The sequence below is a fragment of the Acomys minous genome (assembly GCF_964271855.1).
Source record: "Acomys minous genome assembly, chromosome: 16".
NCBI classification, from domain to species: Eukaryota; Metazoa; Chordata; class Mammalia; order Rodentia; family Muridae; genus Acomys; species Acomys minous.
Genome location: NC_140498.1, coordinates 4,307,518 through 4,325,431, shown reverse-complemented (window position 1 = coordinate 4,325,431; position 17,914 = coordinate 4,307,518). Strand labels below are relative to the sequence as shown.

At 44.1% G+C, this 17,914-nt stretch overlaps 1 protein-coding gene across 1 annotated transcript in view; it reads right to left on the bottom strand.

Moving 5' to 3' along the window:
- Positions 1-17,914, bottom strand: part of CFAP52 (cilia and flagella associated protein 52) — a 41,494-nt gene that overhangs the window by 21,265 nt on the left and 2,315 nt on the right. Inside the window, exons 2-6 of the mRNA XM_084761864.1 lie at positions 11,822-12,021; positions 11,173-11,309; positions 7,708-7,836; positions 4,244-4,343; positions 3,305-3,421 (exon numbers count right to left, since the gene is read on the bottom strand). Of these exons, the coding sequence (XP_084617990.1) occupies positions 3,305-3,421; positions 4,244-4,343; positions 7,708-7,836; positions 11,173-11,309; positions 11,822-12,021 (683 nt within the window). The remainder of the gene's footprint in view (positions 1-3,304; positions 3,422-4,243; positions 4,344-7,707; positions 7,837-11,172; positions 11,310-11,821; positions 12,022-17,914) is intronic.

Here is a 17,914-nt window from a genome sequence, read left to right as displayed (position 1 = left end):
TGGGTCATTTCAGATGAGAAGACCAGCTCTAATCTGGGCCACACCTTCTGGTGGTAGCCCATATTAAAGGACAGAGGAAAGGGGTTTTTGGGGGTTTTTTGTTTTGTTTTGTTTTTTGTTTTTTTGGTTTTTTTGGCTTGCTTGTTTTTGCTTGCTTGCTTGCCCTCACTTAGGCTGGCAAGTTCATCTACCCTGCTTCTGAGGCATTGCTTTGCTGTTTTTAGGGCCCACTTCTTCCAGACTCTGGCACAGAATGAGCTCATTACCAAGTTGGGACTGCTGAGACGACCAGAGCCATGGGCTGAACAACTGTCGGGTCCTTGGGTTTTCTGTCAGTAGACAGCCATTGTTGGATGACTCGGACCACAGCGGTAAGTCACTCAGGTAAATCCTGTCTGTATATTCACTCTGCCCATTCTGTCCCTTGAGAGCCCTGACTAGCATAGCATCTTTCCTGGTTGTGTTTTACACGTCGTGTTTAAAATGTCATCAGTAAACCCTAGGTCATGCTATCCTTTTCCTAGACTATCTTCTGTAAGCTTTATGTTTTATATTTAGCTCTGCACTCCATTTTGAGATCATCTGTAAAGGGTTAAAGTCAGTGTCTGGATCCCTAGGTAAGTTTTTGGTTTGCGGTACATGTTTTGAACAAATGGGTATCCATTTGTACCCAGTGTCATTTGCAGGAACTGTCCTTCCTCCATTGAATCATCTCTGTTCCTCTGTCAGATAATGCTAAGAATTCTTGTATAGGTCTATTTCTGAGCTATTGGTTTCACCTGTCTGTCTACTTTTTTTCATTAAAAACCGCCCTACCTTTATTACTGTAGACTTCTGCTAAGCTCTGGAATCGGGCACTCGAACTCCTCCAACAGCTCTTCAGTGCTATGCTAGCTGCTCTGGATCCTTTGCAGCTTTTTTTTTTTTTTTTTTAATCACTGACGGAGTCAGTTTCTCAGCAGCTTTAATTAACTCTGGGTTTAGGTCACGATTACATTAAATCTGTAAATTCAGTTGGAAGAACTGGCTTCCAGTGTGTGTGTGTGTGTGTGTGTGTGTGTGTGTGTGTGTGTGTGTGTGTGTGTGAGAGAGAGAGAGAGAGAGAGAGAGAGAGAGAGAGAGAGAGAGAGAGAGAGAGTTAACAGACTCTCATGTAACTCAAGCTGGTTTTGAACTCACAACATAGCCAAAGATAATTGTGAACTGCTGATACTTCTGCCACTGCCTCCCAAGTGCTAGGAGTCCAGGTGTGAGCCCACCAGTGCAAGAACTAACATTTAAACAATAGTGTTGTCTCCCTACCCACGAACACACACTATCTCTCTATTATTTCTTCTCTGATTACTTTCATCTGTCGTCTCATTGAGACCTTGTAAAACCATCCTGTTTTTGTTATTACATCACCGTCACGGCCAGCTTCTTCGAATGTAGCACTCTTTATCAATGGCCTGATTTTAAACCATGATACTTCTTTGCCTTTCTCTTTAGGGAATCAACCGTTTAAGTAGAGTTTCAAAAGCAGTAACTGTCCAAGGCCCTTTGATTTTCCAACAAGGCATCTTCAGTACCACTGCTCATCTTTTCATCCTTCCAGCAATCTTTTCTTTCCAGCCGTGTGAAGGCTGAGCTGGAGTCGCTGCTTTGTGGGACTAACCATCCCTCTTGAGATGGATGACCAGCATTGCAAGAATTTGGAGGAGGCTGAAATGCTGGAGGTTTGAGGGGCTCTTCCACAGCCAGCATCTGCTGTGTGGAGGCTTAGCCCCCAAGTGCTGTCACTGTCAATGCTGTCAGGCATTAAAAACAAAACAAACAAGAAGAAGCCATGCCTAGCCGCAGTTTTCAAGCAGTGTCCTCAGGTGGCCTTTGGAGACCTAGCAGGCCTTGGAACTGGTAGAGCTCTAGGCTGGGTCTCCCTTTGCTCTCATTGGCCTCGTTTTATCTGCTTAGTATTAGAATCTGTCTCCCCTAAATAATTTGAAAACCATTGATCTAGGTCCTTTGATTCTCCTAAAGAATGATTTCTAAATACTCCTCTATCTGTAGTATCTGCATCATGGCCTCTTCCCAGTTTTGTGGATTTCTTTAAAAGCTTGACTGTTAAATGATGATGTTTTGATTAAAGAAACTGACATTTCCCCAAGAGGATGGCATAGTATTTCAGTTCCTTGAGGATGTCTGTTAAGTGGGGGAGTAGCTGTGCTTCCACAGGAGCCATCTGTTCTGATAGGGGAAGTGAGACAGGCAGGTGCGGGACTTAGCACAAAAACCTTCCACCTCAGCTTAGTGACAGCTGCCCTTGGAACTTCCCGGGCGCGTCAGAGATGGCAGTCCTTATTGTATAGAGTCTTCATTCAGTGTGGGCCTTTGACTTTTGTTTAAATGTTAGCATTGCTTACAGGAGTTTTTGACAAGAACTGTTGAAACTTCAGCAACTACGCACTTCTGATTTCTTGTTCTCGTGAACGACTTTTGGCAGCACCTCTGAGACTACAACCTGAGATCCCAGCTATTAGAGTTGAACACACACACACACACACACACACACACACACACACACACACACATTCTCTCTCTCTCTTTCTCTCTCTCTCTCTCTCTCTCTCTCTCTCTCTCTCACACACACACACACACACACACACACACATTCTCTCTCTCTCTCTCTCTCTCACACACACACACACACATTCTCTCTCTCTCTCTCACACACACACACACACACACACACACACATTCTCTCTCTCTCTCACACACACACACACACACACACAGACACACACACACATTCTCTCTCTCTCTCTCTCTCTCTCTCTCTCTCTCTCTCTCTCACACACACACACACACACACACACAGACACACACACACATTCTCTCTCTCTCTCTCTCTCTCTTACACACACACACACACACACACACATCCTTATAGGTGAAAAAAAACCCCACACCTCTCTCATAGATGGCAACTGGACTAGAACCAATATAGTTTCAAATAATAAAAGAAACAGATCTTGCGCTTTGAAGAGAGGGAAATGAGCAACTGATACCTTAGAATGGCACCTAGGAATGGCTCTGACCTGAAGAGAGCCAGGGAGCAGGGCTTGGACAACAGAAGAGAGCCAGGGAGCAGGGCTTGGACAACTGGCCAGTGCAGCTTGGCCAAGCTGACTTGGGTGTGGCTTTGTATCCGTTGCTAATTTGCCTCCCACTCACCCACCAGACTTTTCCTTAATAAAAGTCTGTCCTGTCAGTTGAGGGAAGGAAATGAGAGAGAGGGTTGGATCATACTTTGATAGGTTTTACTCACCAAGCTGAATTTGTCCTTCGCAGGCCCAGTGTCTGCCAGCAGTTTGGTCTTGGGGTTCAGTTTTAGAATATCCCCGGTCGTGGTACCGAGGTAGAAAAAGCTGTCGTCGCTGGCCATCTAGGAGGTCACAAAGCAGAAACCTGAAGACCCGAGTGTCCCCAGTGGTCTATGAAGCCACAGTTAGGGAGGAGATGAAATTCCATAATGACTGACAAAGAAACTCACGGTAACATCTGTCTCCTAAGACTCAAGGGTAGGTCAGCACAGCTGTGAGAGGAACGGAGACAGGGCCACCCGCAGCTGGAGGCGGTGTTGGACGAGGAATTGTACTTGACTCTCAGTTGGGTCTGCTGCTAACGTGTATTAGCAGTGCCAACTGTGAGTCACTCCAAAGGGCTCTTAGGATAAAGATGTGCTTCTCCTCTGAGGATACACATTTGCTTTTTCTCACAGTGTCCAAAGGCTATGTTCATAAAAAGGACTATGCATTAAAAAGGAGGAATACGTCAATGGACCAACCAGAGAGTTCTATGAATGGATTGTGTATCCACATTCAAACATACTAATAATGTCTCTTTGTGAAAGAATCTGCATTTCAGCAATGCATTTTGCCATCAGACACTTTATTTCCAAAGGAAAAAAAGAGCAGTGGTGGTTCTGCATGCTCTCAGCGTCAGCTGGCTGTGCTGCTTTCCCCCAGGTCAGGCTGTGGGTGTTTGGTGACAGCTCAGGTCTCAGTAAAATGGGACCTCTAGGTGATGCACAGCTCCTTCCCAGCTGTGGTGCTCCCTCTGAACAGTACCTCCTCCTCCTCCTCCTCCTCCTCATTTCTTGCCCCCTAGCCTGGCTCAGGGCACACACCCCACCCCTGCTCAGGAATGGTTGCAGGTGCTTGCACTAATAGCCACTTGATGTGATGGCACTTGAGGTGGTACCTACTCCAGTACTCAGGACAATTCTTTTCATCTGTCCCGTTTGGCACTCGGTTGGCCAGATTTTTCTGTTTGGAAGATCCAGTTCCCACACTCGAATTGTCCCACTACAAAGGCAAAAAAAAAATCACAATCAAATGGGTACCCTTTTAATCATTGCATCACATCTCTTTAAGGTATTTGCCTCGTCTCGAAGGAGAAGCTGAGAAGAGGGGAGAGAAACATTTTTTTGAGGAGTTTTACTCTTTTAGCCCACTGTACACTTTGAGAACTTTCCACTCAATCTCATGGCAACCCTGAGAGGTAGGCTATGATGCCTGACTCTCCGAGTGAGATGATACAGACCAAGCTTGCGCACGACCCAAGAGGACTCACACTCAGCACTGGCACACACTGACATGCGTTCTCTTCCCACTGTAGTGAAAACAAGCATGCATATAATCAAGCAAACAAGCCAGACATGGCACAGCCTTTACTGTCAACATGTAGACAGGACACAGAGGCAGGCAGATCTTTCAGTATAAGGCCAGCCTGGTCTCCATAGTAAGTTCCCGGATGGCTAAGGATACATAGTGTGGCCCTGTCTCAAAGGTGAATTAATTAACCATGCAAATAAATGTAGAACAAACCAGGGTTTTTCATTTTCAGTCTTTTCCTCTTATTATTGACAAGTCATATTAAAATATACTTATTATATACAGCTTGTTTTAATACATGTATGTATATACTGTGGAATGGTTAAATTAAACTACTAAGCACATGCAATACCTCACTTATCTCTTCCTAGTAAGAACACTTGAAACCCACTCCCAGCAACCCTCAGTGTTAACATATGCTGTGTGCACGTTCCGTTATGAAGTATTGTTATTGCGGTGCATACTCTCTGAGTGTCCATCAACAGATGAATGGGTGAAGACAGTGTGCATGCACACAGAGGAACACTGCTCAGCCTTAAGCAAGGTGGACATCTGGAGAGCATCATGCGAGCTGGACTGAGCCAGTCACAGAAAGACAAATATTGGATGATCTCACTCAGGTGGAATCTACAGGGAATGCACCAGAGTCTGGCGTGGGAGAGAGAGAGCGCGGAAGACATTCGTTTCGGACACCAAACCTCAGTCAGGGAAAAGTAAGTCAAGGTGCTCAGCTGCGTAGAAACGTTTAAAAGTGTGATAATTTTTTTTTCTTTTAGAGGCGGGATCTCACGTAGCCCAGGCTGGCCTCAAATTCACTGTGTAACTAAGGCTAGCCTTAAAACTCCTGCCACTGCTTTCCAAGTGTGGGGGTCACGGGCGTGCTCCTTGCTTAATGGAGGATATTTTAATTTGGAGATTCCTGTCTCCAAGGAAAGAGAGATGAGATTAAGTGAGTGAAAGTGTAAGTTAGTGATTAAAGCAGCACTTGATATGTGGCTGGCATTTCACGGTTATATAGTTGAGTTCATCTAAATTAACAATTCTGTAATAATAATTACAATACCAAGGTGAATAGAATCAAAGTACGTCGAGTGAAATCCTCAAGATTAGTGAAAGTATTATAAAAAAAATTACAAAGAATTCTGCCAACATCTCAAATCAGAGAGTATTAATTAGAATATGCCAACTTTTGTTTTTCTTTATTTTTAGCCTACAGAATTATAGACATAGTAAATGCTCAAGAATTTTTTTTCCTTTTTCTTTTTTTTTTTTTCTTTTTTTGGTTTTTCGAGACAGGGTTTCTCTGTGTAGCCTTGGCTGTCCTGGACTCATTTTGTAGACCAGGCTGGCCTCGAACTCACAGCAATCCTCCTGCCTCTGCCTCCGGAGTGCTGGGATTAAAGGCGTGTGCCACCACGCCCGGCTCCATGTATTCTTTCAAAGTGAAGAGATAGGGAGGGAGAGGGAGAGAGAGAGAGAGAGAGACAGAGAGAGAGAGAGAGAGAGACAGAGAGAGAGAGAGAGAGAGGGTGCGCACATGAGCACCGGGCCATCGCCTGACTAGTAGATCTCACGTGGATGCTGAAGCGTGGGGTGTTTGGCCTGTCTCAGGGAGACCATACAGTAAAGTACACAAAAGCATGATTGTGACAGAGAAACCAGGAATCCCAGCGTCACAACTTCACTTAAGTCACAAATTTCACTTAAGAACGTACTGGTGTCACATGAAGTTGAAGCCAGCTTGGAATACAGATGACCCCCAAAAACATTGTTTCCTATGAAACTTCCAGTGTGAATTTGGAGAAACCTTGCCTACAGACATTAGAATGAACAGATGGTTGCCTTCAGCCGCTAAGGAACCGAGGAGCCCAGATCCAGGAAAACAAAGAGTCGAGCTGCTCTGCAGACCAGACCAGGGGCTGCAGAGCAGAGCTTCAGTCTGGGTAGGAAGAGCGGGTAGGGTTCTGACGAGATTTGCCTGACAGGGGAGGGCTTTTATGGCTGCCAAGGAATTTACCATTTACCACCTCTCAGTGAGTCCTTCCTCACTCAGCCATGGAATAAACACAGCGTGTGTGCCCCAAGGTAGGGACAGGCAACATCACAGAGGGAGAGCAGTACGGATGCTTCACTCTGGCAGGGGAAGGAACCGACTGTCCTACCTTTCATGTGTGAGAGACGGCAGAGGGATTGCAAAGACAGTTTGACTGAACTCCTTCTGTCTTAGAGTTTACGATTTCTTCCCTTACAGCTGGTGGATGGTGTGGGAAAGGATGCTTTTATATCTGCTCCACCTTCCCTTCAGGGCACCAAGCGGGGCTCTGCTTGCCAATTCGTAAATTAATTGATGCTGTGGGACAGATGCAGGGTCTGTTCAGATGTTCAGCTCGCTCGCCATAAGCTGGCTGAAGCTGACCCTACCCGAGTTATGTCCCGTGGCTAATAGCTTAAACATTTGAAATATCTTGGCATGGTTCTTTTTTTTTTTTTTCCAAAATATCACTTCATTAGACCTAAATCAAGAGCAGGTGGTAAGAAATACCAACCAGGAAGTGAATTCATGTAGTTGTGCAAATTACTTGGCGAGCGTGGATCAGAAATCAATCGTGTCTTTTCAGTGACAAAACCGAATCCTAAGAAGAGTTCCGGGCCGGTGAGGTGGTTATGGGTAAAGGAGCTTGCTGCCAAGCCCAGTTCAAACCTCAGCACCTATATGATGGAAGAGAAGATTCCCGGAAGTGGCCTTTGACCTCCAGATGCTAGCATGGTCACATACATACAGTACATAAATAAATGTAATGAATTTTTTTAAAAGAACTCTTTAACCATTCAGCAGAATCTTTCCTCAACAGCATTTTCAAAGAAACATACTTAAAATATATCCAGCTGAGAGGTTTTTTTTTTTCAGTGCTTACAAAAATTACAATGTAAGGCATTTGTCCAAGACTCAAGACACGTCCCTCCCCTGTCCCCACACCCTGACTGACACAAAGGTGTTTTCTGTGCAGGTGATGTGATAATCTGTGAGTCTGGCATTCACACTGTGCAGACTTACTTTCCAGCAGTGACAAACATCTCATCTCGGCACCTAGAGTAGACCACGCTGGTGGCATTGCCGACATTGAGGCCTGCCGCGGGGCTGCCACAAATGGCATCTCTTTTGGCTATGCTCCAAACCACCACACTGCCAAACAAGAAGGGGATAGGTCACCCAAGAGGGGAAATCAGATTTTCAAAGTTAACAACTGTTTTAGTGGTTCTAGGAAGAAAAAGAACAAAATGAAATGTTACTAAGAAGGAAACACAAACACTGCACTCTGCCTCTCGCCTCCTGACCCCCAAGCATCTCCAGCCAATCACACTGCTTACTAGAAGACACATGTGTGATGCCTTAAAATCTTGAAGGAAAATGATTCTGGGGCTGGAAGCCAGTGACCCTATCAATCAAGGCATTTTAGAAACACAAGCATCAAAGCATGCAAGCATTCATTCCATATAAAATTCTTCCTTGGGGCTGGAGTTGAAGTGGTTAAAAGCACTTGCTGCTCTTCCAAAGGACCGCAGTTTGGCTACCAGCACCCACCTCCGGTGTCTTACAACCTTCTGGTACTCACTCCGTGGGACCTAAAATGGCCTCTCATTGCCTGTACTGGCTTTAAAAAAAAACTTTTCTTGGGGCTGGAGAGATGGCTCAGAGGTTAAGAGCACTGGCTGTTCTTCCTAAAGGCCCTGAGTTCAATTCCCAGCAGCCACATGGTGGCTCATAACCATCTACAATGAGATCTGGTGCCCTCTTCCATCGTGCAGGTGTACATGAAGGCAACAACACTATGAATGTAATAAATAAATAAATCTTAAAAAAAAAACTTTTCTTCCAATCTGGTGTGGTGGTGCACGCCTATTAATCCCAGCACTCGAGGAGGCAGAGGCAGGTGGATCTCTGTGAGTTCGAGGCCAGCCTGGTCTACAAATCAAGTCCAGGCCAGCCAACGCTACACAAGAGAAACCCTGTCTTGAAAACAAACAAACAAAAAACCAACAAACAAGAACAAAAATTTTTTCTTCCCCTTAGGCTACGAGATGGCTCAGGGAGTGAAGGTGCCCTCCACCAAGCATCCTGGTGACCTGAGTGCAAGTTGTGGGACCCACATGGTGAAAAGAGCATATGGACAAGTTGTTCTCTGATGTCCACATGTGCATTCCAGCACACAGATGGACAGACGGACAGACAGACAGACACATAGATACATACGTAGTTGGAATATTTAAATCTTTAAAAATATTTGTAAAACCCAGAATATTAATTTATCATTAAATTGGATACCTAATTATTAGGAATCCATAAGGGTAGACATGCATGCAGCCAAAACACTCATAGACAAATAAGTAAATAAATACAAATTTAAAAGAAGGAAACCTATCTCAGTAATGCAATAAGTTAGCAGGGAGGGATAAGGTAGGTTGTGGGGGAAACAAACATAAACAATGTACGACAAGATATCTATATGGAACTGTCATAACCAAACCCATTATTTCATTTCCTGACTAAAAATTAATAAATGATATTAATTCAAGAGTCTTCAGCCAATGATAGAGTCCTTAATGGTGAGGGGATGAGAGGGAAGTCATGGGGAGACTCACGTGCTTGGCTTGTAGACCATCTCTGCAGATACACGCAGATGATCTAAGTGAGACTGGCCCCCATAGGCTCCTGTGTTTGAGTACTGGGTCCCTGGTTGGTTGAACTATTTTGCAATGATTAGGAGGTATGGCCTAATTAGAGGAGGTATACCATTGTATATCACTGGGGGTGGGGGGGGCAGGATTTAAGGTTTCAAATGACTCCAACCATTCCCAGTGTCTCCTTGGCCTTGTGGTTGTATCTTAAGAAGTAAGCTCTTGGGGATAGCTCAGAGGTTAAGAGCACTAACTGCTCTTCCAGAGGTCATGAGTTCAATTCCCAGCAACTACATGGCTCACAACCATCTATACCGTGATCTGATGCCCTCTTCTGGCCTGCAGGTGTGCATGCAGACAGAGCACTGTATACATAATAAATAAATAAATAAGTAAATAAATAAATAAATAAATAAATATTTTTTAAAAAGAAGAAGTAAGCTCTTAGCTACTGCCCCAGTGCCATGCCCGTTTGCCCGCTGCCATGTTTCCTGCTGTGGTGGGCCATGGACTCTAACTCTCTAAGACAGTAAGCACCAAACTAAGCATTGTTTTAAAATGAGTTGCCTTGGCCAAGGTGTTTTTATCACAGCAATTGAAAAGTAACTAAGACAGAATCTGCATTGCAACAGAAAGACTATGATAATACTAATACAAAAATTAGTAAATCGGTTGCAAAAAATAAAATGTTTACATAGAAAAGCACACCATGGAATGTTCTCCACTATTTACTGTGGTTTTGGTCTTCCCTCCAGCACCCAGCCAGGAGGACTGGATGACTGGAGCCCTTCCAAAGCCTCAAAATCAGACTAATTGTGTGAAGCCACCACCTGTCAGAACCTGGCCTTCCTCACCACGGTGACACTGCATTTTCCTGGCCCATCGACCTTTATCTATTGGTTCCCTCAAACACTAACTTCCTGTAAGCAGATTTTAGATAGTCTAAAGTCAAGCTCGAAGTGACAAAATATTAGCAGTTTTTCCAGAGGTGACAGTTTCCCCAGACAAGTCTTCTAGCACAGGGTAGAGGAAAGGTGGGCTAATGGTCAGTCTCCATGAGACTCTATGAGTGGAACTCGTACACTGGGCCTTCTGAAATTTCTTCAGATGATTCAGTGTGCATGCATGGCTAGGAACAGCTCCTTTAAGCAGAGGTAAGAATATTAACAGAAAATTTCTGGCTATGTTTCTTATGAAAAAAAAAACAAAAACACTCAAACGGGGCATGGCCCAGAGATGGTGGGAACACTTACAAATGATTACCAAAGGAGCAAAAATCATGCAAACATTATCAAATTTCTGTGCGTTTGGGAGGACATAGAACCATATATCTTTGTACACTTGTGATGGTCAAATAAGAAAAATATTGTATATGTAAAAGTAGTTCAAGGTATTAATGTCCATGAACAGCCAGAGCTGAGGGCCTCTTCTGAGCTATTTTTCTCATGGCCTTTTCACACATAAGAGCACACTCAGATGTGTGAAGACCAACAGAGGGCCTGGAAAGGCCAAGACACTTCATGTCTGCCACATCTGGTAGAAAATCTGTAAGTATCTGGGCAGCGGTACATGACTTTGATCCCAGCACTTGGGAGTCAGAGGCAGGTAGATTTCTGAGTTCAAGGCCAGCCTGGTCTACAAGAGGGTTCTAGGACAGCCAAGGCTACAGAGAGAAAGCCTGTCTCAAAACAAATGGGCAAACAGACCAAAAAAAAAAAAACCTCAACAACAACCTCCCCTCCAAAAGAGAGTGGGGGGAGGGAGGGAGGGAGGGAGGGGTAGGGGGAGAGAGGAGAGAGAGAGAGAGAGAGAGAGAGAAACATAAGTACACCTAATTTATTACCTTCCATCATCGGGACCCCCAAGAGAAACCAAGTACAAATCATTGGGCGAAAAGGCCAGGGCTTCGATTTTGCCCTTGTGCAGTGACAGCCGAGCAATCAGCTCCCTCTTCTTGTAGTCCCACAGAATGATGTCTGCCTGAGGGCCGAGAATAACAGTGTCAGACCCTCGACAGGCTTTAGTAACTGCTGAAGGGGAGGCTGCCGCTCCTGGGGGAGAAATACTCAATAATGCGACTCCCCCCATGTATTCCACCATGTAGTGTAAGCATGACAGACAGCGACCGAACAGGAGCAGATTTAAGCTCAGCCCTTGCGGTCACAAGCTGCAGCATCTGGGACAAAGATACCACAATCTTTCGGGGTGGGGATGGGGGTGGGGGTGGGGCGGGGCAGCTTGATGGGTTGGGAGCAAGAGAAGGCAAAGCAAAGCGCAAAGGGCCCTGGCAGCAGGGAGATGGGCAGCAGCTGATGTCCATATGGTGTCCGAGCTAAGGGCCCCTCATCTTAGCTACTTTCTCTCGTGACTGTTTTATACATAAATGATGAAGGACGGACAAAGCACAGAGCTAGGAACCCGGCAGCCGGGCGGCTCTTCCCGGGAGGCGCCTCTACGTAAACGTGGCAGCCAATTATTTCCGTTTTATTCACCTTGAACCCCATGAAGGTGACTTGTCCAGAGGCAATATAGTCTCCTTCCTTGGAGATGGCCAAACAGGAGACGTTGTTACCGTGGCCGTGCAGGAAGTTCTGCTCGTGACTGTTTATTGCCTGGATGAGGATGGTGCAGCCCAGCGGGTAGATCAGGTGCTCCTGGTCAGGATGGCACTTGAGGCCACTGGGAACGTGTCCTAAAAGAGAGAGATTAAAAATAACTATAACCATGTGCCGCTGGGGCTGGTTTTTTTAAATTACAGTACAAAAGACAACACTTTTAAAATAAAGCTTAATTCAAGGAAAACAAGTATCAAATAACAGGTAGTTTTATTCCTCGGACAAGAAAACTGCTGTGGAACATCTCTCCTCAGACTTTGCTGTGCATAGAACTCCTCCAGGGAGCTGGTTAAAATGACTCCAGTTTGGAGTGAGCTAGGATACCCTCATTTCCAACTAGCTTGCAAGGGATGCTGATGTTGCCTGGAAACCTCCCTTTGGGTAGCAAGGCGGTGTGGTAGATCCTCTAATCCTGAGAGGCATGGATGTATAGGGCACAGGCAGTTTGCTAGAGGGATGGCCTACAGGCACAGGGAGAGCGTGAGTTCTTACAGCAAACATTTAAAGACAAAAGTTTTGCTTGGTTCGCTTAGCATAATGTCCTCTAGGCTCACTCACCATTTTGCAAGTGGCATGATGCTCCCCTTTTCAAAGGCTAGGTAATATTACAATATGCCTGTGTGTGTGTCTCACGCTTTCTTTATCCATTCGCCTATTGATGGACTATATATATATTGGCCAACGAACATGGTTGTTTAGGAGGTACTTCAAAATGACGGTTTCATTTACTCTGAGTTATTTACCCTGTGCTGGATAGTTTTATGCCAACTTGACAAAAGCTATAGTCATCTGAGGAGGAGGAACCTCAGCTGAGAAAATCCCGCCACAATATCCAGCCATAGACAAGCCCGCAGAGCATAGTGATCGATAGGGACGGGCGCAGCCCATTGTGGGTGGTGCCATCCCTGAGCTGGTGGTCCTGGGCTCTATAAGAAAGCAGGATAAGCAAGCCACAGGGAACAAGCCAGTAAAAGCAGCGCTCTCCATGGCCTCTGCACCGGCTCCTGCCTCCCGGTTGCTGGCCTGTTTGAGTTCCTGCCCTGACTTCCTTTGATGGTGAACAGTGATGTGCAAGTATAAGCCAAAAAAACCCTTTCCTCCCCAAGTTGCTTTTCATCATGGTGACTTTCTCACAGTGATAGAAAAACCTACGACAGTAACACTGCAGTGTTTGCTTGTTAAGACTGTTGACCTTTGGTATTCTCAGCACATATATACAGGTGTGGAAAACATTAAACATGCTACTCATCAGCTTGGCTGTGGGGATTACTTCACAATACTTCTGCATATCAGAACATCACTTTGCCCATTTTTAATTTACTTAAAATTTGTCACTCAAATATGTTGCAGTAAGACTCAAGGAGAAAACAACCAACCTGCAACCCACTGCTTTAGTCCTAAACAACGGCAGGTTCTTTGAAGAAGCCCGAGGCCTCCTGCGGTGAGACATCTATCATAGGCAGCTGCTTCCCTGCAGATATGTGCCAAGAACCAACTCAACAGTAACAACTCTCAAATGTGTTTTAATAGAAAACATTCCCCCTCCCAACCCCCACCCCCACCCCTCTGAGACAGTGTTTCACTGTGTAGCCCTGGCTGTCCTGGAACTCACTCTGTAGACCAGGCTGGCCTGGAACTCACAGAGATCCCCCTGCCTCTGCCTCCCAAGTGATGGGATTAAAGGAGTGCACCACCACTGCCCAGCAGAAATAGTCCTCTCCTGTTATTCATCTTAGAGAAGATATTTTTTGTGACTCTTTTTTTCCCCCCTCTTTACAAAGTGCAGAGGACCAAAACTCAAGACCTTGTGTAGACCAGACAAGTGCTCTATCAGTGAGCTACATCCCCTGCTCATTCCTCGTGTGCATTTTACAAAATAAACTCTAAAGTCTGCTAGAATATTTTTAGTACAATTCTATTAAATGTACAGAGTAATTTAAACTGGTTTTAGGAAGCAGAGTGAATTTTTTTTTTTTTTACTTAATTTCTCCTTATAAGCAACAATGGAGATTGAATACAAAATGGCTACAAAGTGAGACCCTGTCTCAAAAAACAAAAACAGACAGAGAGGGAAAAAAAGAAAGAAAAGAAAGGAAAAGAAAAAACAAAAACAACAAAAAAGAAAAAATATTTTTGGTTGTTTTTTTCCTTCCCCATTAAAAGAGTCATGCATGTTTACTAATATAGTTCTTTTGGATTTTAAAAAAGTCTTTGACACATGGCAATTGTAAGCATTTATGGGCTACAGTGAGACCTTTGTTTTCTTCTTTCCTTCCTTCCTTCCTTTCTTCCATTCTTCCCTTCCCTTCTGTTTCTTTCCCTTCCCTTCTCTTCTTTCCTTCCTTCTTTTTTCTCTGAGCTGAGGATTTCACTATGCAGCCCTGGTTGGCCCGGATCTTGCTATACCAGGCCAGCCTCAAACTCACAGACACAGCCTGTAGGCCTCTGCCCCCAGAGTCCTGGGATTAAAGGTGTAGACCACCATCCCCAATGAGGTGTCCATGTATGTATGCCACACGCAGCTATAGGTGAGGGTAACTGTCATGTGATGGCTTCAGAACATAATCATTCCTTTGTACTGGGCCCATTCAAGCCTACCTACTAGTTATTTTGAATCATTATATTAATTGTCTCTCATAGCAACCCTGCTGTGCTAAAAAAAAAAAATCAGAAGGCATTTCTCTTATCCAACCATACTCTACCCATTATCCATCCTCTCTGCCCCTCCCTGCAGCCACCAGGCTCTGTTACCCACTGCTCTAGACTCTGCCTCTTAGGATCTTCACATATGGGTGAGAATATGTGCCATTTATCTTTTTGTGCCTGATGTATTTTACTTGACATATTGTCCTCCGGCGTTCTCATTTTCAAATGATTTCTTCATTCATACTCAAGTCTCTCTGGAATTCATTTTGAGGCATGAGATTCCCATAGCTAAATATTTTCTATATTGAATAAATGCTTTCTTATATCTCAGTCGTGAGCATTCTTTTCTATGAAGTGCTTCCCCCCACCACTGCCCCCCCCCCCAGGCACCGTCTTACTATGTAGCTCTGTATAGCCTGGAACTTGCCATGTAGATCAGGCTGAGAGCTACTCCCTCCGCCTCCCCAGTGCTAGGATTAAAAGTCTGAGTCTGTGCCACCATACCCAGCCCCTTTTTAATGAAGTTTTATGAAAGTTAGCGTTTTTCATCTATTCCTACTAAAACCATATAATTTTCTTCCTAATTTCGGGCTCTTTATAAACAGTCATATGGCTACCCACATGGTAAAAGTAAAATAAGAGCATCACGTCACACTGCACAGAAACAACACATTCCAGGTGCATCAAAGATCTAAATGTGAAAAAACGGGACCTAATGTTTACACAGATGTAGGAAATGACTTTTTAACCAGGTACAAAAAAAAAAAAAAACAGCAAAAGGTTGATTATTTATCCAGTTGTGTTCAAATCTGAATTTCTAGCTACAAAAGGCAAAATGAAAAGGAAAGCCCAAACCAGAAGAAATTTGTAACATAAAGAGATTATAAGGGATTCTCAGTTAAAATACAAAAAGCTTCTACGAAGCAATAAGAAAGACAGATTTACCACCACCACCGAAACAACAACAACAACAACAACAATGAGCAAGTAACATGAATTTATAACACGAGTTTATAACAAAGGACCTTTGTAACAAAGAACCAGTAAGCATGTGAAAAGAGAACCTTTTATTTTGGGTTTAAAGTTAGTTTGGGGTTAGAGTGAGTGGGTAGGTGTTGCTTTGGCGACAGGATTGGTTTGGGGGTTGGAGTTGGGTTTGGGGTTAGGGATTGCATTGGGGTTGGGGTTGAGGTCTGGGGTATAGTAGTTTAAATTAGAATGGTCCGCATAGGCTCATGTATTTGAATGCTTGGTTCCCGGTTGGTGGAACTGTTTAGCAAGGATTGAGAGGTGTGGCCTTGTAGAGGCTTTGTGGTGTGGCCTTCAAGGTTTCAAAATCCCACACCAGGCGCCATCTCTTTCTTTCTCCCTGTGCCTACTGCTTGTGGATAAGACGTAAAAGCCCCCAGCTACTGCACGTGCGCCATGCTGGCCTGCCCCCTGCCATTCTCCCTGCCATGATGGTCATGGACTCACCTTCTGAAATGTAAGCAAGCCCCTAATTAATTTTTTAAAAAATATAAGTTGCTTTGGTCATGGTGTCCCTTCAGAGCAATAGAACAGTAAGGGAGGCAGAATTTAGTGCCTGAGAGTGTCGTGTTGCTGTGGCAGGTTTGTTCCTGCTGCTTGTTAGTGGAATGTGGACTTTGGGTCTTTGCATTAGAGCAGATGATGAATGGAGTAGGCAGGGCTTAATGGGGCATCTTCATCCTAGTAGGAGCAGTGTGGACTATGGAGGCCCAGCTCAAGAGGCTTCAGGGGTGAGTAGTATTGGCGAATGGGCTAGAGACCATTGTGTGTGTGTGTGTGTGTGTGTGTGTGTGTGTGTGATATTTTGGCAAAGAATGTTGCTGCTTTTTGCCCTTGTTCTAAGAATCTTCCAGAGGCTAAATTGAAGAGTTTTGGATTAATGTCAATGGACATTTGCGATCTCAAGACAACTTAATATTGACTATGTCTTGTGGTCACTCTTATACAGATCAATAATGAAAAAGAGAACGCGGAACAAAAAGAAAATTAAAAAATGCACATTTGAGGCAAAAAAGAGCACCAGGAAGAGTCAGGTTAGTTTTCATCAGCCTCCTGGCTCTGGTTCCATGAGGATGAATATGGGAGCAAAGGAGTTGTGGAATCTTCTAGAAGCTAAGGCAAGCCCCTGGGGCCGGGCAGTATGGCAGGGGAGTCCTTGCATGGTAGCCTGGAGAGGCTTTTTATGTCGAAGACCCAAACTCAGAGTCTTTAAGGCTGCACTGTAATCACTTTACCAGCGAAGCCAAGTCCCTTTCCTAAAAGATGGTGCAATTTGGACTTCTAGAAACTGTAGGTGAAAACTCCTTATTCTCATCTTCCTACATATAACCCATATATTTAGCCTTTGATAATTTGAGAAATAAAAAGTGATGTCGCTGTTTTAATAACACTTTTAGGCTTTTAGCAAATAGCTGTTAATAATAATAATAATAATAGTAATAATAATAATATTATTATTATCATTATCATTATATATTATAATTTATAATGATTGTCATTATCTATTCCAGGAGTTTAACTTTTAATAGAGAGCTGGAAAATAAACCCTATGGTTTATTTTAGACTCTTTGAACCATATGGTTCCTGTTGCAGCCACACATTTCTGCTGGCATAGTGTGAAAGCAGCCGTAGACAACACCTAAACAAGCGACATGGCTGAGTCCCAATAGAGGCTTATTTTATTTACTTATTTGTTTATTTTGTTTTGTTTTTTGAGACAGGGTTTCTCTGTGTAGCCTTGGCTGTCCTGGACTTGCTTTGTAGACCAGGCTGGCCTTGAACTCATAGAGATCCACCTGCTTCTGCCTCCCGAGTGCTGGGATTAAAGGCGTGCGCCACCACGCCTGGCTTTTGATAGAAGTTTATTTACAAAACACACAGTGAGACACATTTGGCCTGCAAATTCCTGACCAATAAGTGTTGCTGCTGTTTTAACAAAAAAGAGCTGTGGGTAGAATGGAAAATCAGTTGGATGTGACCAAACTCTCAACAGCTACAGCCTGATATTTTCGTATCTAGCACAGTTATATTCGGTCTACTTACATGATAAATTCATGTCTGAGTACAATACCTGGCCCCGTAGAGTACAGCTACATATGTGCATCATTGTGTCCAAGTTCAAATTTAACAAATATGACAGTTACAATGAGCTCTACTGTCACTTTGCTTTCAACGACTTTTTTTGTTTGTTTGTTTTCCAAGACAGTGTTTCTCTGTAACAGTGCTGCTGTCCTGGAAGTCACTTTGTAGAGTCTGGCCTTGAACACACAGACATCCGCCTGCTTCTGCTTCCCA